Genomic DNA, 25,028 nt, shown 5'->3' on the forward strand with positions numbered 1-25,028 from the left:
CACATTGGAGGTTATATATTGATTCCACGTATTTCATTAAATAAATGTTAACAAGAACACAAACGTTTAGTGTGCATAACTTTTGAAATGTTCCTTGGATAAACTTCTACATCTACATAAGAAACACAAAGTGTTGGCTGGAAATGCCACCAATTATTTCTTATAGTATTGCTTGAATTTGATAGTGAATTTCAGATCTGCTGAAGGGGAAAAAGTTTTTACTCATTTTCTGGTAGCAAAGCAATAATCATCAGAGTAGTGGAATCCTATTATGAAAAAAAGCAAGCAAGTAACACATCTTGGGAAATGGATATCTTCATAGTGCAACCAAAGCAGTTATAAGATTTAACTTCTTTTGAGAAGGCTATTCAACATTTACAATGGTAAGATACAGTTTATAGCCTAAAAAGACCTCTTAAGTATATGAATAAACTAATTATAGTTTAAGTAATTTCAGCTGTATTTGATCAGAAAATTTTTGAAGAATTGGGTTGTATTAAACTAAGTAATGTGATTTGTCTCACATAATCTGCTTTTCTTAACTGAAGGTCATGCAAGTAAAAGTGGAGTTCTGGTTGAATTTTCTGATCTGGCTTTTCATGTGTCTTCATGTGGAGATGTCACAGAAGATGAATTGGATGAGGCATTAACCTTTCTTTATGAAAGAGTAAGAAAGCAAGAACAGCAGGAGCTCAAAAAATTAGAAAGGGTCTATTCAACATTTAAAGAGTAAGTTAAAGTTTTATGTAATTGTATTCAGTTTCCTAAAAGAAAAAAAAAGTATATTAATATCTGTCAGACATTAATTTCTGTTTAAAATGTCTTAAGTCCACAGTCCAATTGACTATAGGTTAGGAGGGGATCCTCAGTATGCATCCTTATCTGTAGGAAGTTCCTCTAAATGGATCAACCATCACAAAAGTGGATTCAAAACCAGCAGGACAAGAAGGTGTTCTATGCTTCATGCTGCCAGGGGAGATGACATCTTCAGTACAATTCCTGCTTTACGCTCGGAGCTCCATAAGTTCATTTCCCAGATCCATCGATTGAGTTGCCCTCACTCATTATCAGCAATATCACCCATTAAATGCCACTTGAAAGTGAATATTCGAAAAGTTGATAAAACTGTAATTGTTCTTTTGATATTGTAAAAGAAATTAAACAGACCAAAACAAATTTAAAATTAATTTTGACAAAGCTGTTGTTCACTCATTCCTCATCTGATTAGTAGTCCTGTTAAAGAACTGTGCTTCTGCCACAGATGTCATTATGAAATGATATTAAGTGGAGGATTGTGATAGATGCCTAGAAAATTTAATGGAGAAAGCTTGTCTTTAGGTGAAGAAAACAAAGCAGAAAGTACAGACCCATATGCTCCATGAATGTTAACCTTCTTGAGAATTCTAGCCATGTGTGCTGATATTCTTTTAACATGTGGAAGTGGAAAGTGATTAATTTCTTCTTGAGCAGAAAAAGCAGTAATTCCATAACTCTTGAATGCTTTGTTGATAAGTCTTTCTGCAACCATCAGAAAACTTGACTCAATATATATTATGAACTCCTAATGCCATAAGTCATCTGTTTTGATGGTTTCACTTTTCTAGCAGGGATTATGGTATGATTGCATAGATATAACCTCCTACATGTTCTGAAAAACAGATCCTTAAAAGCTAATTGACTATTTTTGCTAAAGTGAACTATATTAATCTTGAACAAAAATTTTCTAGATAAGAGCAAGAACCATTCACAGTTAATAGTTTGGGTGTGTTATGTGTGTGTTGGTGGGAGGGGTCTCTTCTCAGCAACTCTTTCATACTACAGTAAAACCTATTTTTTTGCACTTTTCAGGGGCCTGATGGGAAAAAAGTGTAAATAGCAGGAAATGTAAAAAAACATTAAAAAAAGGCTAAAAGATGACTTACTGCTAGTATGTGAATCTACATACTCGATTACAAAATTTAATAACTGAAAATAAATGAATTTACAATTACTTACATTTATCTATTTAAAAATATCTGATTGTTTTTGCTTTTCGTTTTTTTTTTTTTTTTGGCATAGTGCCAGATTGCTTTGCATTGTGTTCAATGCTTGATTTGTTTTTACTATCATGTTCAAAGTGGACACGGAGAGTCCAAGATCTTTTGTTAAATGCACACGTGTTCCGGCATGCCAATCTACACGTCGCAGAATTGCCATCTTTTCTTCTACTGAAATACATTTTCTGTCTTTTTTCTCCACGTTACTAACATGGATACTCTACCACTGCAACTTGAAAGCAACTTTCACATGCTAAATTACGTAGCAGAAATTCTGCAATATCAATTCGTACTGTGATTGAAAAATCACGGTATCGCTCATCACTACATTACTGCTGCAAGCGTGCAGGTCACGGAGATGGCGGAAACGAAACTACAGCCAAAAGCAACGCTATCGGGGAACAGAAATGCGCAGATTTCCACAGAAGATTTGAAAATCAGTATTGTCACCCGAGAAAAAAACGCAAATCACGGGAAATAACGTCCACATCAAGTTGTTAATGGCGGGAAACAATATATCGTAAGAATAGGCCTTGAGACGGGATCAAAGGAAAATGATGTAAATTGCGGGAACGTAAAAACGGGGTTTTACTGTATTTTATCAAACAGTATTAACAGCGTCTCCTGAGTGATATTTCTACTAGACATATGTTATGATACAGGCATGTCAGTGATATCCTTGTGGTTTGTTTAAAAATAAACAAGGCTATATTTAACTACCTCACATCTTCTGCTAAGGGCATTATGTTGGCACCTGAGTGAATTGCCTCCTGGTTTAAAGAATGTCAGAGCATCATTTGAGGTATTGCCTCCTGAGAATAACAAAGGAATTTGTTGACTTTTTGTCCTTCATCAATTTGTGCACATTCTTTGTTCCCATTGTGCAGAATTGAATCAACCACCATTGTCATTACTGCTATGAAAAAATACAGTTCTGGTGGAGTGCATCTGTAAAAACTGAAAACATGAACTTTGTTCCATGAAATAAAATCAGAAAAATTATGCAGTATACTTTTTGCTGAGAGTTTCAGAAAGTGAACCTTCTCTACTGTTGATAAGGAAATGTTATAATAATTTTTGGAGTGAAGGTTGTCATACATTGCTTGAAATGCTGAACATGAAAAATGCAGCATGCTTAATCAGTTGTTCTCCAGCAAAGCAACATTTGTTATGTCAGGTACTGTCAACACACACACACGCGCGCGCGGGCGATCAGAATTTGAAGCGTTGACCATCCTTAAAGCATTGTTCAGAATTATGTGTGATAGTCATTGTGTTTTGCAATGACCAGTCTCTCTCTCTCTCTTGGAAACTCCACAAGTCTTCCTTCTGTTCAGAAGCAGCTGTCACAGCTTTGAGGTGTGTGTGTGTCTGGATATGGTTCATATATCAGAATTTGATGGAATTGCAAAGGGTTCTAAAATGAAGATGCAGAAAGGGAAATGGCCCCAGTCCAGCATGGAGAGATCACATCGAGTGAGTGGTATCAGTGGAACTAGCTGTAGATCCAGAAATGAGTTGTTGTGTTTGTATACCAATGCTAGAAGTATAAGAAACAAGGCGGATGAAATGGTTGCACTAATTGCGTCTGTGCACCCAGAGATTGTCGGAATAAGTGAGACATGGTTAGATGAGGATGATATCCTGACAGGAATATAGATGGAAAGGTATGATGTGTTTCATGAGGATAGAAGGGGTAAAAAGGGAGGGGGAGTGCTATTGATGATAGAGAAAGAGTTATGTCCATACAAGGTAGAGATGCAAGAGCGAAATGGGGCCAGTGGTTTTGAGGCAGTATGGTGTGAGATAGAGGTGAATAGAATCAAATACTTGGTGGGATGTTGTTATAGACCTGGTAATGTGGTAGTGGTGATAGTGAAATGTATAGTCAAATAAGAAAAGGGTGATCATTATGGGTGATTTTAATTATGGCAATATAGACTGGAATGAAGAGATAACAACTGGAAGTAAAGAAAATGAGTTTCTTGAGTTTTTGAGGGATAACTACCTCAGACAGTATGTAACAGAGGGCACAAGAGGATTAAGGGTCTTGGATTTGGTCATCTCATCGGAGGATGTAATTATCAATGAGGTATCAAATCATCCCCCAATTGGTGAAAGTGACCATGAGGTGATTACTTGGGTGGTTGCCAGCAGTGCAAGGACCCCTGTGAAAAAAGGGTATATGTGGAACTACAAGGGGGGGGGTGATTATGAAGAGCTCAGGAGACAGCTTGCAGGTGTAGCATGGAATGAGGAGTTAGCTGGAAAAGAGATCAATGCAGCTTGGGGGATTTTCAAAAAATATTTAGTAGATGCAATGTCTAAATGTATACCATGGTTGAGAAGGTTAAATATGGTAGGTGTGAGATGGATGAATAAAGAGATTAAGCATGCAATACAGAGAAAAAGGGCATTGTGGAGGCAGCATAAGAGAAGTGGAAGTAACCAATTTCATGAGGTCTACAAAGACCAGGCAAGGAGGGTGACTTGGTTGGTGAGAGTAGCTAAAGAGAGGTATGAACAGCAGTGAGCTAATGAAGCTAAAAAGAATCCTAGGGAGTTCTTTCGATATGTAGCCAGCAAAAGAAAGAATGATTATGGAAGGATGACATTGATTGGAGGAAATGGTATAAAGACAGCTGTTGCAGAATGTGTGGTGGAGATACTTAATGAGCAGTTCATAAAGATCTTTCAATCTTGTGAATGTGACTTCATGGAGAGATTAAGAGCAGTTGATGATGGGGAAGAGAGGCTGACTGTAAGTGAGCAAGAGGTGTTTGGGGGAGTTGAGTAAACTAGATGTAAATAAGGCTGTGGGACTTGATAATATATCACCGTGTATTCTGAAGGAATGTGCCAGAGAGTTGACACCTGCCTTGACATATTTTTTTAATACGAGTCTTGTACTCAGTCAAGTCCCTAAAGAGTGGAAGGAGGGCAAGATTGTGCCACTTCATAAAGGAGGTGATTGAACTCAAGCATCAAACTATAGGCCTATCTGTGTGTCAGGTGTTGTGGTTAAGTTGTTGGAGAAGCTTGTGAGAACTAGGATCCAGAGTTGGGTTGACAACAATGGTATAATCTTTGATGGACAGCATGGATTTGCTAAAGGGAGGTCGTGTTTTAGTAATCTACTTACTTATTACAATAAAGTGACTGCTTCCTTGGACAGAGGAGAAGGATACACAGTAATATACTTGGATTTTGCAAAAGCTTTTGATAGAGTACCTCATGATAAGTTGACAGTCAAATTAGAGCAGATGGGGTTGGATATTAGATTAGTGCATTGGATTGGAGACTGGCTATCTGATAGGTATCAACAAGTTGTGTATGGGGGTGCAATATCCAGGAAAAGGAAAGTCACTAGTGGAGTGCCTCAGGGATCTGTTTTAGGGCCATTACTATTTAACTTGTATATTAATGATATTGGCGAAGATTTGGATGGAGATATTCAGTTGTTTGCAGATGATGCAAAGTTGGGACGAACCATAAAGAGTAGTGAAGATGTTGTGGCCTTGCAAGAAGACTTGACTAAATTGAGTGATTGGGCAAGCAAATGGGGATGTGAGTTCAATGTTGCAAAATGTAAGGTTTTAAAATTTGGAAAACAAAGATGGGATGCAGAATTTATGCTTGGTGAGAATATATTGTTGGAAGTAGAGGAAATAAGAGATCTGGGGGTGATAGTGGATAAGGATCTAAAATTTAGGGGACACATCGCCAAAATTGTGAAGACAACACAAAGACTTCTGGGAATGATGCGGAGGACACTGACGTGTAGAAGTAGGGAGATTCTTGTTCCATTGTATAAGGCTTTGATTAGGCCACACATGGACTATTGTGCCCAGATTTGGTCACCTGGTTTTCAGAAGGATGAAGAGATGTTGGAAAGGGTCCAAAGGCGACTGACTAAGGTAGTTTCTGACCTCTGGAATGTCGAGTATGAGGAAAGATTGAAAAGATGTAAATTGCAGAGTCTAGTGGAGAGAAGGAAGAGGGGAGATATAATAGAGACCTACAAATTGGTAAGGGGTTGTTATAGGATCAATGGTGGAGAAGTTCTACAGAGAATAGTGGGAGATCAGGGGAGAACCAGAGGTCATCCCTGGAAACTGTATAAAGAGGGTGTGAGTAGGGGAGTGAGAGGCAGGTTTTTTTCGTGCAGAGTTGTGAGTGATTGGAATGCCTTGCCTGAGAGTGTGGTGTCTGCAAGGAGTTTGAATGTGTTTAAGACGCGGTATGATGAGATGTGTGTGAGATAAAAGGACCTCCTAGATGAGTCTTTGACTCCATGAGGTCTTGTTTAATAATAATAATAATAATAATACTGCTGATGTCTCAGTTGTTGATTTTTTCCCCAGTCACTGTATTTTCCAGCAAGACAAAAAATATCTGCTATTCTAGTGTTTGAACATTTGAACATATTCACTGACACTACTAAGCAGATGAAGAAAAACAGAACTTGTTGCATAGGTGCTAAAGTATCCTGACGTCATCCTAAGTGACTGCCTTTCTGTGGGGTTATGTGGACGTTGTTCATGTACTACCATTAACACAAACCTTTCAAGACCTAATGGAAGATTCATAATGACATTGACACTGTTACACTGGATATGTTAGAGAAATCATTTAATGAATTCAGGCATTTTGAAGAACGATATTTTGTTCTCATTGGCTTGTAGAAAGCCATTGAGAACAAAAAAAAAAAAAAATTTGAAAGAGTCTGAAGTTCGGGCTTCATTTGGTTGAACAGCATTTTGTATAATTTAGGGTGTGGATTATGCCTAATTTTTGAGGTGGATGGTGAAGGGATAAGGCATGAAAATAATGTCCCCTACATATAAGCTTATAATACACCATGAGAGTGACACCATTATCAGACTTTTTAGTAATGAGAAAATCAAAGAGAGGAGTTTTACAATGTAATTTTGATAGTAATTAAGAGGGAGAAGAAACTGTTGCAGACTTGGGAAATCATGTTTCCAAATAATAAAAATAACATATCTCCATCTAAACAACTGATTTCAAGAAGTTTCTATTATGCAAAATGAGGACCAACTCAAGACTGAACTTTAGACTTTGTCCTTTCTTTTAGTGTTGCATAGTGATCGGCATTCATTTTAGAAATTATGGACTTTACTACCGTGTTATAAATAACTATTTTAATTTCTCGACGTTTCGATCTTCATATTATGATCATCATCTGGAGTATATACAAATATGCAAGGACAAGCTGAGTTGCATTACACACAATAAGCTAAAGAAACAATGATTTGATCACAGGGGTTATCCTACTGGAATGACCTCTAGTGAAAAAAAAAAATTTACAACTTAATTATTTAGAAACTACATCAATGCTAAATTCTGTTTAACATAATATGAGAAAAACATTCTTTTTTATATAGGTAGTCTTCTTTCAGTAACAATGATGTCCTATTTTTATCATTACAATTGTTATTTTTGATTTAGGATTCTGGATTATCTACAGTCCTGTTTAGTTAACTCTTGGAGAGAAAGGTTCTGCGGGTACAATATGTGCCTTCCATATGCTTGGGATTTTTAGACCATCACTATTGTTCAGATTGGGGTGGTTGATAAGAATCTCACAGGCTTCCTTAAATTTGCGTTCATACCATGTTTTGGTGTGATGTAAACAACTGGTGCTTTTGCAGTCAATTCTATGTAGAGTGTTCAGGGCATGATCAGAAAAGCCAGCTTCACCATAGTTATTATATTTAATGTGTCGTTTATGTTCCTTTTGTCTCTAGTGAAGAAAAAAAATTTTTTTTTCTTCACTAGAGGTCATGCCAGTAGAATAACCCGTGATCAAATCATTGTTTCTTTAGCTTATTGTATATAATGTAACTCAGCTTGTCCTTGTATATACTCCAGATGATGATCTTAATATGAAGATCGAAACGTCGGGAAATTAAAATAGTTATTTATGACATGATTGTAAAGTCCATAATTTCTAAAATAAATGCTGATCACCATGCAACACTAAAAGAAAGGATTATGATAATTCATGGAGATTTGACATAAGCGATGCAATTAGTACGGTAAGCTGACTGGCTTTTTTAAAACGTTGTAGTGACAGCAATATCATTCCGAATTGCATCAAACTAAAGAGAATTTACCTCAGCAAAGGCGCAATGAATATACCACCGCATGGAGAAAGCATTACTCAGAGAACAGATCCAGGTTACAAGAAAAAACTTGGCCGTTACTCAAAACCAGGCACAAAATGAAAAATCGGAACTTTCAAGTTACTTGAACAAAGATATTTGGATTATCCTCGAAAAGTTTACGGACAACATGGCGAACCATATCCTTCAAGCTAAGAAAGAAAATCTCATATGCAAATTTCACAGGCTAAAAGATCGACAAAACCAACGGACATATTCGAATTTCCCCACAGGGAATGGTAAGAAGCAACAGGAGCCACCAGTCGCCTGCAGGTAACAGTAACGTAGTAAACCTACCAACCACGCTTTAAACAAAGATGAACTCTCGCTCCTCAAGAAAGGTCTAAATTTTGCTGAAGCACCCAGATTGATGAAGAAACTGGATTTTATTTGTAATATTGAAAGAGGCTTAAGATTCATCCCAAATAACATAGCAGACAAAATACAATTAGAAACTGCCAACATTTTAAATATAAATCATAAGAAAACAATAACAAGCAACTTAACGAAACACAAATTAATGGCGGCGAAATCACTAAAATCAAATCCGAACATCTTAATAACCAGAGCAGATAAAGGAAGTGCCACTGTGATTCTAAACTGAACCACTTATTTGGAAAAAATGAATCTACTAGTCGCGGACAATAGTGCATACCAGCTTGTTAACTACAACCAAACCAACAGAGAAACTACTTAAATCAATTACTACATGGGTGGAAGATACGATCAAAAAACTATTTCCGCACTACACTCATTCCCCGAGAATTTACGACCTACCGGAGATACACAAACAAAGCACACACACCACTACGGCCACTAGTTGAAGGTATAGGGCACAGAAGTCCCATCTGGACTTCTATGCCCAGTTATGGGCACCAGGGTTTCTTCGTGATGGGGAGGAAGTGGAGAGGGTCCAGAGACGAGTGACCAAGATGATAGCAGGTCTGTGGAATGAACCTTATGAGAATAGGTTGAGGATTTGTGGGTTGCAGAAATTGGACGATAGGCGAAGGAGGGGTGATATGATTGAGACATTCAAATTACTGAAGGGTTTTTATATGATTGATCCAGAAGATATTTTTGAAAATATGACTGGTGGTGGGAGGACTAGGGGCCATGCATGGAAGCTGGGCAAGAGCGTGGTTGACAAGGGTGTTAGAGCTAGGTTTTTTACTTGGAGAGTGGTGAATGAGTGGAATAAGCTTCCAGAGTCTGTTGTGGGTGCTACGACCGTGAATGAGTTCAAGGCAAGATATGATAGATACTGTGTGAATGTTGAATAGTTGTTCCAGACATGATGTTAGGGCCTCCCTCGATGAGTCTGTCGACTCCTTGGAGTTTCCCGGAACAATAATAATAAATAATAATAATAATAGATAGCCCAAATTATCACTTAGCCAAGAAATTAGCAGTAACACTCAAGGAGTTGGTAGGTCATTTCCCCCTCCTATATCAGAAACACGCAACACTTCATAAACATAATCAAAGACATTACATTAGAAAAAGATGATTTATTAGTCAGTTTTGACTTCTCTGCCCTCTTTACAAATCATCATCATCATCATCATACGTATCAAGGATTTAGGCCTAGTATGGCCTGTTCCGGCCTTAGAAGTCATCGTTGAAGAGGACGTCCTGGTTTTCTTTTTCCTAATGGCTTGTACTTTAAGGCTTGTTTTGGTAATCTTTCTGTTTTCATTCTTTGAACGTGTTCCATCCATCTATGTTTATATTTTTTAATTTTTTCAATTACTGGTTCTTGGTTTAATTCTTTCATAATATCTTCGTTTCTTTTGTGATCAAATAGGGTATACTTTGCAGTTTTTCTCATAAACTTCATTTCTGCTGTTGTTAATCTTTGTTTGTCTTTTTGTTTTATTGTCCAGATTTCGCTTCCATACATTAAGACCGGTAGGGCTAATGTATTGTATACTTTTAGCCTGGTTTGTTTTTGAACTAGGTTTGGTTTAAATATAGAGTTAATTACTCCTGTTATTTTTAAATATTTTGCAATTTTTATGTTTATATCTTTTTCATTTTCATAAGTGATCATACATCCTAGGTAGTTAAATGAATTCACCTGTTCTAAGATCTTGTTATCTAATACTATTTTAGTTCTTGCTGGATCTTGTCCTTTAAAGGCCATAGTTTTTGATTTTTCCGTTGATATTATCATACCATAATCTTTGGATATCTCATTTAGATTTAAAATAGCTTTCTGTAAGTTATCTTCAGAATTTGTAATTATTATTTGGTCGTCTGCAAAGAGGAGAGTGTTTAAGTTAACTGTAGGTGAAAGTTTAATTCCTTGATGTAAATTTTTACTCCATTTTATTATTATTTCATTTAAGTAGATATTAAAAAGAGTTGCTGAGAGGGGACATCCCTGTCGGACCCCTTGGTTTATCTCTCTTGTATATGATAGCTCATGATTTAATCTTATTTGTATTTGATTATTTTCATATATACTTGTGACAGCTTTTAGGATATTATTTGGTATTTGTCTTTCTTTTAATATGTTAAATATGTTTCTTTTAACTTTATCAAATGCTTTTTCAAAGTCAATAAATGCAATGTGTTTCTAAATTATATTCTCTTCTTTTCTCTATTATTAATTTTAGGCAGAAGGCTGGGTCTATACATGATCGTCCTTTTCTAAATCCATTTTGTACCTCTAGAATAAAGTTTTCGGAATATTTCATTAGTTTGTTATTTAAGATTCTGCTGTATATTTTGTAACATGAATTTAGTATACTGATACCTCTATAGTTTTTAGGGTCATCTCTATTACCTTTCTTAAAGATAGGAATCACAATTGCTTTTTTCCATTCTATTGGGAGGATACCAGTTGAGTAAATTTTATTTAAAAATAATAAGAGTCTTCCTTTGAATCTTGTTCCTGCGTATTTATATAGTTCTGAACCTAGCTTATCTTCTCCAGGTGATTTTCCGTTTCTTGTTTCTTTCAGGCTGATTTCTAATTCTTCTTCAGTTATTTCCTTTTCATTTTCGTTAATTGTTTGCCAGTTGTCTTTTTTAAAATATTTGTCTGTCCACAGTTCTGTGTAGTAATTTAGAAATTCTTCAAATTTCAATTCAGTGTTTAATTTTATGTTTTCTTTGGTATCTGCATTTAGGTGTTTCAAAATCTTATATACATTGGGTCTTGTTTTATATAAATCATGTTCTAAATTAGAAACAAATTTATTCCATGATTCTCTGTCTTTTTCTGACTTCTCTTTTAGCTATGGCTCTTATTCTTTTATAATTCTATTTCATCTTCTAATCTTTTACTGCTTAACCATTTGTGATAGGCTTCTTTTTTCTTTTTGATTATTTCTTTGATTGCATCATCCCAGATCTTCAGTTTTTTTCTTTTATTGAATTTTTTGGTCTTTCCTAAGCTTTCATTTGCTGCTTCATTTAGTATCGTTTTTATATTAAGCCATTCTATTTCTATTTCTTCATTTTGTTTTATTTTATCTAGATACTGGTTAATTCTTTGTTCATATAGCCATTGTACATTTGTGTCATTAAATAGTCTAGTTTTATAAACAAATGTTTCAATTTTTCTTTCTGTTCTTGTTACTTGTAGCCATTTAGGTGGTAATCTTAATTTTATTTTAACAAGGAAGTGGTCACTGCTTATTTCATATCCTCTGTGAACTCTAACATCTAGTGAAAATTTTGATGTCTTTTCATTTAATATGAAGTAATCTAATATTGATTTCCATCCTCTTGCTGCCCAAGTATATTTATGTATGTCTTTATGTTTATAGAAGGAATTCATTATTTTTAGGTTATTATAAACTACAAAGTCAATCAATTTTTTACCATTTCTGTTTAGAGTGTGTTCTCCATGTATTCCTATATTATTATTAATTTTCGTGTTTTCCAATTCTTGCATTTAAGTCTCCTGCTAAAATAATGGAATCATTTTTATTTATTTTATTATATATGTTTTGTAGCTGATTATAAAAATCAATATTATCCTGTTCTCTTCCTTCTTCTGGGGCATATAAACCAATTATTGTTAAATAGCCTCTGTCTATTTTTATTCTAGCTTCTATTATTCTTTCATTCCATAATTTATAATGTTTTAACTGTTTTGAAAGGGAGTTATGAATCCAAATCATGACTCCTGCTTGTGCTCTTTGGTCTCTGTCGACTCCACCGTATATCACATTAAAATTTTCAGTTCTCATAGTTCCTTTTTGTTTCAGTGATTACTGCTATTTTAAAATTTCTTTCATTTAATCACTGGTCTAATTCTATTTCTTTATATGCTATTCCTCTTACATTCCAGTTTGCTATGTGTATTATATTTTGTCGTTTCCATTTTTGTTTTCCCTTTTCCATTCCAGGGTCGTTTCCCATAGATTCACTCCAATTATCTTTTTCTGTCAGCTTACAAGTATGGTTATGTTCTCCATGTCAAGGGACTAGCCTGACGATGGAATAGTTCAGTGGTAGGGCTGCTACCTTAAGGCCTCTTTACAAATATCGAAATCAATGACACAATCCTTCTTTAACAGAACAAATTCCCTCCAGATATCAAGGTGCTCTTTGCGCATGTATTATGTTCTGGTTATTTTGTATGGCAAAACACTTCCTATTTACAAAAAGAAGGCACAGCCATGGGCTCGCCATTATCCTCCCCTATTGCAGACTTCTATATGGAACATTTTGAGCTCTAGATTCCTCTCCTTTAAAACCCAAAGTCTGGCTTAGATACATTGATGATGTTTTCGTGATCTGGTTCCATGGCTGCCAGACACTTTCCTTAGCCACCTTAACAAACAACACAAATGCATACAGTTCACAATTGAGATTGAAAAACAGAACACACTTCCATTTCTAGATACACTTGTCACACGTCATCCTTCTGGCAACCTATCCTTCACTGTTTACCGGAAATCAACACATACTGGCCAATATGTACACATGAACTCCTACCAACACAAAAACTAGGTTTCCTTAATACTCTAAAAAACAGGGCTTTGAAGATCTGCTCCAATGAACATGCACTGAAAGACGAATTTAAAGTTATCAGCAATACTTTTCTAAAAAATGGCTACAGCCAAAACACTTGACAAAATTCTCTACAAGACCTCAATAAAAAACAAAGATAAACCAGACTACAATAAAACTATAACCATTCCTTACATTAAAGGGACTTCAGAGAAAATAAACAGAATACTACAAAAATACAACCTCAAAGCCACCTTTAAACCTCCTGCAAAATTAAAAACTTACTCAATTCATCCAAAGGCCCACCCACGGAGTATACCGTATTTATTGCACCTGTAATATACCATATATAGGGGAAACAGGAAGCACAATTCCTATCAGACAAAAGGAACATAAACGACACATTAAATATAACTATGGTTAAGCTGGCCTTTCTGATCATGCCCTGAACACTCTACATAGAAGTGACTGGAAAAGGACCAGTTGTTTACATCACACCAAAACATGGTATGAACGTAAATTTAAGGAAGCCTGTGAGATTCTTATCAACCACCCCAATCTGAACAATAATCATGGTCTAAAAATTCCAAGCATATGGAAGGCACATATTCTACCCAGGGAACCTTTCTCTTCAAGAGTTAACTATAAACAGGACTAGATAATCCTAAATCAAAAATAGGACATCATTGTTACTGAAAGAAGACTATCTATATAAAAAAGAATGTTTTCCTCGTGATAAATAGAATTTAGCTTTGCAGTTTCTAAATAATTAAGTTGTAAAAAAAAATTCACTAGAGGTCATCATCAAATTCCTGACATGTACCCTCAGGGGGTGTACAGGATATGATAGTACTACATGAAAAATTTACATCATTACTAACTTCCTATCTACAATTTTCCTCCAAATCAGTCTGTTACTTATCAGACTCCAGCATTATCAGATCTTATATTTCTATCGTCTAAGGCACTTTGTACCATATCAATCCACCTATATCTTGGTCTTCCTCTGGGTCGTTTTCCTGCCAACCTGGCAGAGAACACTTGTTTTGCTAATCTTTCCTCGCCCATTCTGTTTAAGTGACCATAGCACCTGAGATTAGTTCTGCTAACGCATTCCTGGATGCTGACGATGTCAAGTTCTTTCCTAACATCCTCATTTTTAATATGATATTGCCATTGATGCCATCTGTTTCTTTAGCTTATTGTGTGTAATGTAACTCAGTTTGTCCTTGTATATACTCCAGATGATGATCTTAATATGAAGATCGAAACACCAGGAAATTAAAATAGTTACTTATAACATGGTAGTAATTTCTAAAAATAATTTCTAAAATGAATTTAGACTTTGTCACTGGTTTTCCAAAAAACAGTTGACAGGATTTTATTTGTGAACTCTACCTCTCTTAATAACCAGAATCTCCAACATAGAGACTCGATCACAGTTTGGCAGTCTATCAATTAAAATAGCATCTATTTTCAAAGATCACAACATCAGAGTAACTTTTAAACTGATTTAAATTGTTCAAAGTCTCCTGAGTTATCCTAAAGATAGCATGCCTTTCTACAAATACCCAGGAAGTATGTAGAATTTCATGCTCTGGTGGTTTAGCCTACATAGGACAAACAAGCTGTGGATTTGAGGTGAGAAAGAAGGAACATGTTCCAGATGTTAAGCATAAAAGAAAAGGTAGATCTGGTCAGGCTAACTATATTTTATAATATCAACCATGCCTTGTGTAGGAGAACATTTTTATTCCGGACTTTTGAAGGAAGCAGTTACAGTTATCCATTCATGTGGATCACTGAATAAAAACGAAGAACTGATATTAAGTAACATGTGGAAATCAGGTATTAAATCTTTTAACATCAAAGAGTTCACTAACAATCACCTTCTGTTATTAACCACAAAAAGCTAATGCATACCACATGACTTCGCGTTTATTTGTTAGCATGAATGTATTTATTTTTCTTTTAACGGTTTTTCTGTGTTTAGACAACTCTGTTATCTGATGTTGATGAAGCCACCAGTTTCGTGCAGGTGCAGTTTTCATATTTTAATGATTAATAAATTCCTTGTTATTATTGAATGTTCTTTAACCACATTCATGGCAGTGATGGTTGTTTTTGGATAACCTTATGTTTTCCAGCTATGGCCATCATGCTGTAGGTGTGCCCGAACCAATTTTGTTTAGCAATTTTTTTAATGGTTTCTTTAAATCTATGTTGATCCTACTCTGATAATGACAGCGCTACCTATTTTAGCCCCAGTCCTGAAAATATTTCAGGTGCAAACTTTGTTAGCAAAACAAGTTTTCTCTGCCAGGTTGGCAGGAAAACGACCGAGAGGAAGACCAAGATATAGGTGGATTGATACGGTACAAAGTGCTTTAGACGATAGAAATATAAGATCTGATAATATTGGAGTGTTGACAAGTAACAGACTGATTTGGAGGAAAATTGTAGATAGGAAATTAATAATGATGTAATTTTTTTCATGTAGTACTATCATATCCTGTACACCCCTTGAGGGTACATGGCAGGAATTTGATGATGATGAACTTTGTTTGCTTACACTTAAGCAAACAAAGTTTCAACAACAAACTATCTCTAATCCAGAGTATTTTAATAAGGTGTGACACCTTTTGGCAACTTGTATAAGAAAAATATGACTTCTGCATCACTTCAACCTTGGTATCATCTCTGGGCTGGCTCCCACTGATGAGACCTCAATAAAGATCGAAACCGGTCTGGGTAGTGACCCTTCCCATAATGCATAGCATTATACATGTTTGCAAGGAGATGTGCTTTGCATTATGGGATAATATTTGCACATAGTTACTTTATGTGCAAATATTTTTTTATTATTATACAAAGAGCAGTTGATTTTATTAAAGTGATAACAATGTCCTCTGTTGATCTTATGGAACATGGTGTTCTTATAATGAATAGATTGAATTTAGTTTTCTGCTGAAACTAGATTGGAAGTTCAGTTATATATTCAGTGGAGATATTTGATCTCAAAGTGATATTAATATGTCCTTAAGCATTGCTGTAAATGCATCACAAAAAAATAAAATGCCATAGCCAGTAACATTTGTTATATACTTAAGTTTTATACTTAAGCCTTTTATTTGTAATGGCAACATGTTCAAAAAGACCGAACTTTTGCTATAAAGACTTTATTGCTCATTTTAAGCCCTTCAAAGTAGTCCCCTCTACTGGTTATACACCATTCCCAATATTTCTTCCATTGTTGGAATGCACTTTCTGTGATGGTGTGCAGTTCTCTTATTGCATTTTGCTGAATCTCCTCTATGGTTTGGAAACGACATCCTTTCAAAGTGGTTTTAAGTTTGGGAAACAGGAAAAAGTCTGCTGGGACTAAGTCCAGAGAATAGGGCGCATCGTCACGGTGCAACATCCAAGTCTGGTTTTCCCACAATTCAGGCCTCTTCCTGTGCAAAGCATCCCTCAAACACGCTAAAGCACCACATGGTACAAATTCATAATGGACAATTCCTTTCCAACATCACCTTGATCTTTGATTGACTCATCCACTGACACTTAAACCGCTCATACAGTCCTCCCCATATGCTTGGTTAAGCAACTGAAATATCTCTGGAAAATTTTTATGAAGTTTGCAGCAAAATTTCACACACGTTTTTCTTCAAGCTCTTTCATTGTCATAGCAGAACAAGGCAAATGGCAGTTTGTTGTCAAAATCTGCCGCTAGGTGCGCTCAGTAGCTGCAGCATGCTATTTAAAAAACTCGGTCTTTTTTTTTTAACATGGCTTGTACTTAGAGAATTTCTTTATTATACTACAATATTTGCCTTGTTATTTTTGTGTGCTTTTAGCTTCTCAACCTGTAATTATTGGTCATGTAACAGTGAAGAAAAGTTAGCAAATAGCAACAGACTGAAGGATATCATGGTTCATTATTTTGAGACAGACCATAATTGTGAGACTTTGGAAACAGACTCCATAAAATATACCGACTCTTTGGTAAGTGTTCATGAAAGTAGAGCACTATGCTTAACATGCGAAAGTAGGCATTTTTTGCATATCTTTTCCTTTAAAAATTTAACAACTGCATGAAGTTTGAAATTCAGTTCCATTAATTGCTGATGTAAAATTATTGAAATGACCTTAATACTTTTCCTCCCAGATACACAAGTTTTTCATCTCACAAAACATACACATCCAAACTGGCTGGATAGCTTCACTTTTTTTTCTACAGTAACCTTGATAAGCTTTAGGGAAGTGAGGATTAAAATTTGTTGGGAAATGGATAAATCATTCTGATAACAAGTTAGGTTTAAATGGTAAAAGTTACAGAAAATAAGGATTTGGATCTTTTGGTTGATAATGATTTAAAGTTTCAGAAATCATGTTGGTAAAACAATCTTAACATACTGCAGGAAAGAAATTCTGATAACCTACATGTCACTTGGCAAGCCAGTTTTGGGTTACAGCCATCGACTTTTAATTGTAGTGGATCCTCAGAGCAGATCCACTAAGTGCATCGAAGAATTTTACGAGACACATCTAGTGATCTGTAATGTCATGAATTGAGATAAATCTCCCTGAAGTATTGCACTTGGCTGAGCCAAATCCTATAGGGGGCATGAACACCTTAATTTTTACTTTTAGGGTATTAATATATTTCACATAGCCTTCAACAGAAAACTGTGTGTGTGGGTTAGGTAAATCAATGATTTACAAAGTGTTGGCTCATAGGTTTTGTGCGACTCTATAACTAGCACAACCAAAAGAACAGGCAGCATATCAAATATCATTGTGTTATTATTGATTATGAGAAAACATTACGAAACTAGCAAGTGGAGGTAAATGTCAGGACCATCAAATCAGCATACACCAATGCAACAGCAGTATTTCATTTCAATGGAAACATCTCTACTGTGGAAATACAGAAGTAAAAGTCAAGATGACATAATATCTAAACTATTTGCAGCATGCCTAGAAGAAATAATCAAACTTCTTGATGGAGAAAGAAAAGGTCTGGTTAGACCACTTCCTATATAAAACACTATTCATAATTTAATTTAGTAATACTACAGATATTTGGCTAGCTTTGATCACCTCACTGTTTACATGTATTCCCTTAAATGATCTTATTACTTATTAAAATAAAAAAAGTTTTTCTTCCTTTGCTATCCATTCTGGATATTACTCTCAAAAGCACAAAATTTATAATTAGATACTTCTATGGGTTCTCCCCTTTCATCCCCTTGCCAAATTTTTTTTTTATGATATGATATATCTTGAAAAACAAGTTTTTCACTCAGCTCCTCTCAAACCGTCTATCTGGTTAAGATATGTAAATGATTTGGCCTCATGGCCCAGTCACATTAGACTCTCGCCTCAATAGTTTCACCCTAGAAACCAGTTTGGAATGGAAAAGGAAATTAATAATAGTTTAACTTTTCTTAGACACCTTGGTAATCTACATGCTTACTCAATGGTAACCTGCTCTTTTCAGTATACGGTAATCACTAACCAATAGAGCATATAACCTTTGTTCCAATGATTCCTCTCTTACAGTTGAATTTATCATATACACCATACCTTCTTATCTAATGGCTGCAGTTCCCACAGTATCAAAAAAATAATTCTTTCCCCAGTACATAGAACTTAATCATATACACCATACCTTCTTATCTCATGGCTACAGTTCCCACAGTATCAAAAAAATAATTCTTTCCCCAGTCTTTGATCTTACATCCAAGGCACTTTAGAAAAAATAGTCCGAATCTTAAAGAAATGCAGTCTCTGCATGGATTTCAAGTTCTGCCGAAAACTTGCTACCTTTATCTGTTTTAGTAAAGATCAACTCCCTTCTCTCTGTGCCTGGACTATGGACAGACAAGATCAGCCAGCATCCACATTGCAGTAAACTTAGAAGAGAAAAACTGTTTTTGGAATCTCTAACTGCTTTCAGAAATCAGCTTAATTTTATATGATTTCATTCAACTTCCCAGAATATGGGAAACACTAATACTTTGACATCGCAGTTAACATCCTAGGTTGCCCATTGAGGTGCCCCACCTAGTTAGGACTAGAGTCTTTCATCCACATATTTCATTTAGTTTTCTATTGCTTTTGTATGTGTTAGAAGTCTCATATTGTTCTGTGACTGATAGTTGATAAGAAGTTCTTATCGAAAATATTCCTCCAAACTAGTCTGTTACTTTTCAGTCCTCTATCATCATACACCTGCTTTGTTAAATCTTTTTTTCCTTTCTTAGTTCATTAAAGTGACCATACCACTGAGATTAGCTCTGCTAACAATATCAGGTTCCTTCATATCTTCATTTTTAATATGATTTTGTCATTGATGCTATCTGTTCAACTCTCATATCTGTAGTCTCTAGTCTTTAATCAACTGCTTTATTTTTAACCCATCTTTCATATCCATAAGTTAAAATTGTTTGATCACTGTCTTGCACACTGCTACTTCAGTATTTTAGCTTTTTTTCTTATTCCCTATAAATTTATTCAATAATTCTCTCTCTCTCTCTCCCTCCCACACACACATGATACCAGCTTTGCTTATTGGGTTGTCTTTTTCCTTATTTAATTTGCTATATTCACTAAAAAATTGTGCCTAAATAGTTAAAATATTTGACTTATAACTTAAATGTAAACTATGTATTGCTCTGTATAATGTTCTATTTTGAAAAGCTTTTCTCCTTACATACTAACTAGTAAAAAGTCATACACTTTTTCCAGATCCTTGTTATATTCTCATGATTTTTCAACAAAAACTCTGATCTTGACAACCACTGTTTGGCCTCAACTAAGCTTGTCTTTTTCTCCAAGTTTTATCATTCATAGTTTTTGTAAACTCTTCTGAAGTATGCTTGCATAAATCTTACCTGAACTTCCTCTGTAATTCTCAGATTGGAGTAGTTCTCATACTTCCCATCATCTGCGATTTGGCTTCTGAATTGTGCAGTGTAGTCTCACTGTAAGACTTTTATTTCACCAGTACAATAGGGAGCTAGTAATGTAACTTTATCATAGCGTTCTGTATATATATCAGAAATTTAATGATGATGTGATATACGAGGGTGGTTAGAAAAATTCTCTGTCTCGACCATAGATGGCAACACTATCAGGAAGATTTTTTTTTCTAAGTTGGTACATCTGTCATAAGCATCCATGTGAAATTGCAAGTCATTCTGTCAAGCAGTTTGTTTTTGAGTATTGTGTGGTTATACAATTCTTTGTAAAAGAAGGTTTAACACCAAAAGAAATACATTCAAAGTTCATGGGCTGTCGAGTTTAAACGTGGTCGTACCAGCCTTGAAGATGATCCACATGAAGGGTGTCCAAAAAAGTGTAACACCACCAGAAATCATTGATCAAGTGCATGATATGGTATTGGATGACCGGCGAGTCAAAGTGCGTGAAATTACTGAGACTATAGGCATATATAATCCATACACAATACTAATGTACTATTGGTTGATCTACCAACCTCTCGTGTATGGGCTCAACATAAAAAAAAAAAAAAAAAGCATTTCAAAAGAACGTGTAGGATATATTTGCATGAAGAATTGCATATGAAAAAGCTTTGCGTAAGATGGGTGCTGCACTTGCTCACAGCAGATCAAAATTGAAAATCTCTGAACAGTGCTTGGAGCATTTTAACAAGAATGAAACTGATTTTGTGTGTCGATTTATTACTATGGATGAGACTTGGATTCACTATTAGCCACCAGAATCAAAACAGTGGACAGAAGCCAGTTGTTCAGCACCAAAGAAAACAAAATAAGTTCCATCAGCAGGAAAGGTCATGGCATCGGTGTTTTAGGATGCTAAAGGCATTTTATTATCTTGAAAAGGGTAAAACAATAACTGGGGAATATGATTCTTATCTTTTAACCAGACTAGGCGAGAAAAGACCTGGGTTGCAGAAGAAAAAAATCATCTTTCATCAGGACAATGCATCTGCCTACAAAAGTGTTTTGGCAATGGGAAAATTAAGGGATCTGCACTATGAATTGTTGAACTGCAGATTTGGCTCCCTCTGACTTCTATCTCTTCTCAAAACGAAAACTCTTCCTCACCCGTTAGCATTCTTCTTTGAATCAAGAGGTGATTGCAGCTGTAGAGGGGTATTTTGCAGATCTTAACTGAGAACTACTACAGAAATGGGATAATGGTGCTGGAGCATTGCCGGAATAAATGTACTTGTCTTAAGGGAGATTATGGTGAAAAATAAAAATAATTTTGAAATTATAAATTCATTTTTTCATTGTTGGGCTGAGAACTTTTCAGACCACCCTCGTACATGTAACTGCTACCAAACGTGTTCAACGTCAGTTTTACGTTAGCAGGCTAGTTGTTTTGAGTAAATATGATGGACAAAAATGCTTTCTGTCATACAAATTTGAAACTTGCTGGCATGGACTTGTGAATATCTGCAGATTCTTGATGAGATTTTTATGACTCCACTCATGAAAGTTTGTAAACCTAGAGTACATTAGTACCATAAGTGGGTTAAGAATTTTTTTTTATTAATTATATTTATTTATTATTAATAAATCTTGACCAAACATTGAACTTCTTTTTTTTTTTCAAGCCACTTCAGTGGACAATTAACATTATTGTTATAAATGAAAAAAATATATATATATAAACAGGATGGAGAATCAAAAGGAATGGGATAGTTCACACAAATAAATGCAAACCAAATTGGTGGGGAAGGGAGAATCTCATTTTAGATATTGATTTCATTGGAACTGCAGTGGTTGGTAGTCACTATATGCCTCACCTGCTACTTATATTTTCCCTCTCTGTCTTTCCATTGCCAGCGCTGAAGTCAGTCGTGATTTTTTTCTGGATACACATTTTCCCTTAAAAGCATAACATTTACTTGGTACACAGAAAGAGTCAGATTGTTGTTTACCTAGATAAACTCCTTTTAGATGACTGAAAAATTTTGCTATACCTAGACACAGTTCTGCTGTTGAATTTTTCATTTGACACCATGCAGGTTACATTCTTCAGTACGATACATGATATACCAGTATATGCAGTAGCCAATTCTTGGTGATTTATTTTGGTTGGAAAGAAATGAGTTTGGTTCCCGTTGTAATTATGAGAGGAAGACTTTATGATTTTCAACTAAAGGTGAGCTACATTGTAATATTACTAAATGTAATATGTATTGGACAAAATAATGTCAACACCTGGGAAACAGGCAATATGTCCTTATTAATAAGGTGTGGGACCACCATTTGCATTTAGTACAGCTGCCAACTGGAATATATCCAAACTTTCATTAGTCTTCAGTGGAATGTTTTACCATTTGTCGATCAGAATATCTGCCAGTTGCTCGAGAGATGGAGGGAATCTGCTTCTCACTATATACTCTCCAAAATTGCCCACGGTGGTTTGATGATATTCAGGGCAGATGTTGAAGTTCTTCTCAGTGCTCCTCAAACCATGACTGAACTATTCTGGCTGTGTGTATGGGCACATTATCATATTGAAAAATGGTATTATTGTTGGGTCAACAACACATGGACCACAGAATATAGAATACACTTGATCAGCCAGGATATCCATGTATGCACTGGCAGTAACTCTACCACTTAGGGTTATGACAGTTGGAACCAGTCAGTCCAAATTGTATGCTTCCTTTGGGGTTCTTCCTACATAAACCCAACACCTGTTGTTGGGAATAAAAGAAATGTTGGCTCATCGGACCATATCACTCGTCTCCAGTTGTCCAGGTTTTGTGTTCTTGACACCATCTGTTTCACAATTTCAGATCATCCATGGATATTGAAATCAGGTGTCACTTTGCTGCAGTAGTTCTGTCGTTTGGACACAAACCTTGTTAGTGTTCAATGGTCCCTGTCATTCCGTTTTGGTTTTTGGCCACTATTCTTCTTTGCCAATGAAGAATAGTGGCCAAAAACCAAAACTAGCCATAGAGCCTGTTGCTCTTGACACACCAACCAGTTGGGCTGTTCTAGTTACAGATGCGCCTACCAAATGGGCTCCCACAATTTTTCATCTTTGGAAGTCTGACAAGTGACTGACAGCTCCTGAACACAACTTATATTACACTGGCCTACAAACCTAGAGAACACAAAGAAAAAAACAACAAACGATATACGTATTGTTTGTTTTTTTAGGTGTAGCATACACTAGCTAAAGTAGGCCTAAATCACTAAAATTTGTTTCTGTTTTGTAGATGAGTGAAGTTAATTTTTATTGCTATTTTCATATTAGTTTGGTTTAAAGACTTCAAATAATATGATCTATGGAGATAGCATATAATTCTGATATTAAACCATCTTTGCATATATTCTTGAGTTTTAGCTGTTGATTTGTTGAACTAAAATAATATATAAGGTTGTGTATCATTTTGTACAAAGTTTCATTTATTCAAAACAATTTTTTTTTTTTTTTGCTAATTGTCACGTTTTTCTAAGATCAGTGAAACTGAGTTGACATAAAACTCTGGCTTATAAATTCACTTATTTATTTTTCTGTCTGCTTGCATAAGATTAGTTCTGATTGAGGATTTGGATTTCTCTGAAAGCTTTTAGATGGGAGGAACTCTTATTGTAAGCCTGAATTGCTTTGAAAAAGTTCCATGTTAGGTCTCTGTAATTGGGAATTCCAGATTATCTAACCCCTAGCTCATCTATGATACCATGTACAGTAAAGTTTACAGTACTTTATAGATGGGATTCACATAATGTTCATAGAACAGGGTTATCAGATTATATAGTCTTAAAGCTACCATGGCAATAAATGTATGATAGGTTTTACAGACTTTTTATGATCAAAATCCTTGTCTCATGGTTTCAGATGAGTTTATTAAATATTTTAATTTTTTTTTACTTAATTTAAAAATATGCTAATAAACTGTATAACTACAACTTCAAACAGGCATCATTCTTGTAAAAAGGCAAAAATTATTTTGAGTGGCTATCATATTGCCTTGGTGAATACATTAGGACTTCAGACAAGGCAGAGATATTAACTGGTATTGAGTGTAAAAGATATTTTTAGGTAGGATAGACAGAAGAAGAGTGCTGCTAATGATGTTGAATGACTTAAATCTAGTTATGACTGTAATACTAGTAAACAGTTTTCTATGTGGCAGTGAGTTTAAAGCCATCTAGTGTGAGGTGCAAAACAAATAATCATAATGGGGACGACTGGGTAGCAATAAAAAAAATCTCATGAGAAGGTTGAAGCTGACTGTATTGAACTGGTGTGAGACAACTTTCTCAAGCAGCATGTGACAGAAGGAACTTTAGATCTGATTATAGTGTCAGAGAGGATTTTATTTAAAGATGTAGCTGTTCTTCCTTAAGCTGGTAACAGTGATCATGTGGTGCTGAGTTTATGAATCTACAAAACAGGAAATTATAATCAACTGAGGAGTATCCTGGGTTCTGTGCCATGTATTAGTTGTTGGATGAAAAGGATATTGAATGCATGAGATGCATTTAAAAAAATACTTAAAAGTTTGAAGATTAATGTTTAACACTGATGTCAGTTATGAAAATTATAAGTCAGAAGAGTTAGAGCTTGAGTATTAGAGAAAACTGGTTCTACAAGCTAAAGACAACCCAAAATAGCTGCAAGATAACTAATATTTAAGGAATTGACAGCGTATACTAGAAATATAAATTAAATAAACTTTAATATATACTTTCCGATATTTCGGCGAACGTCACGTTGCCATCTTCTTGGGAACTTATTACAAAGACACGTGCACACAAGTACTACATAACATCAAATGAGAACTGAACTAGGAAGCTAATGTTTTCCTAAA

General features: G+C 35.3%; 1 protein-coding gene across 1 annotated transcript in view; it reads left to right on the forward strand.

The window, feature by feature from the left end:
• The window catches only part of RecQ4 (RecQ4 helicase), a 261,720-nt gene that overhangs the window by 231,898 nt on the left and 4,794 nt on the right, over window positions 1-25,028 (forward strand). Inside the window, exons 16-17 of the mRNA XM_090397875.1 lie at window positions 549-729; window positions 17,053-17,200. Of these exons, the coding sequence (XP_090254001.1) occupies window positions 549-729; window positions 17,053-17,200 (329 nt within the window). The remainder of the gene's footprint in view (window positions 1-548; window positions 730-17,052; window positions 17,201-25,028) is intronic.

This window comes from Typopeltis vanoorti, chromosome 9 (genome assembly GCF_054136105.1).
Source record: "Typopeltis vanoorti isolate ZY-2024b chromosome 9, IOZ_Tvanoo_1.0, whole genome shotgun sequence".
NCBI classification, from domain to species: domain Eukaryota; kingdom Metazoa; phylum Arthropoda; class Arachnida; order Uropygi; family Thelyphonidae; genus Typopeltis; species Typopeltis vanoorti.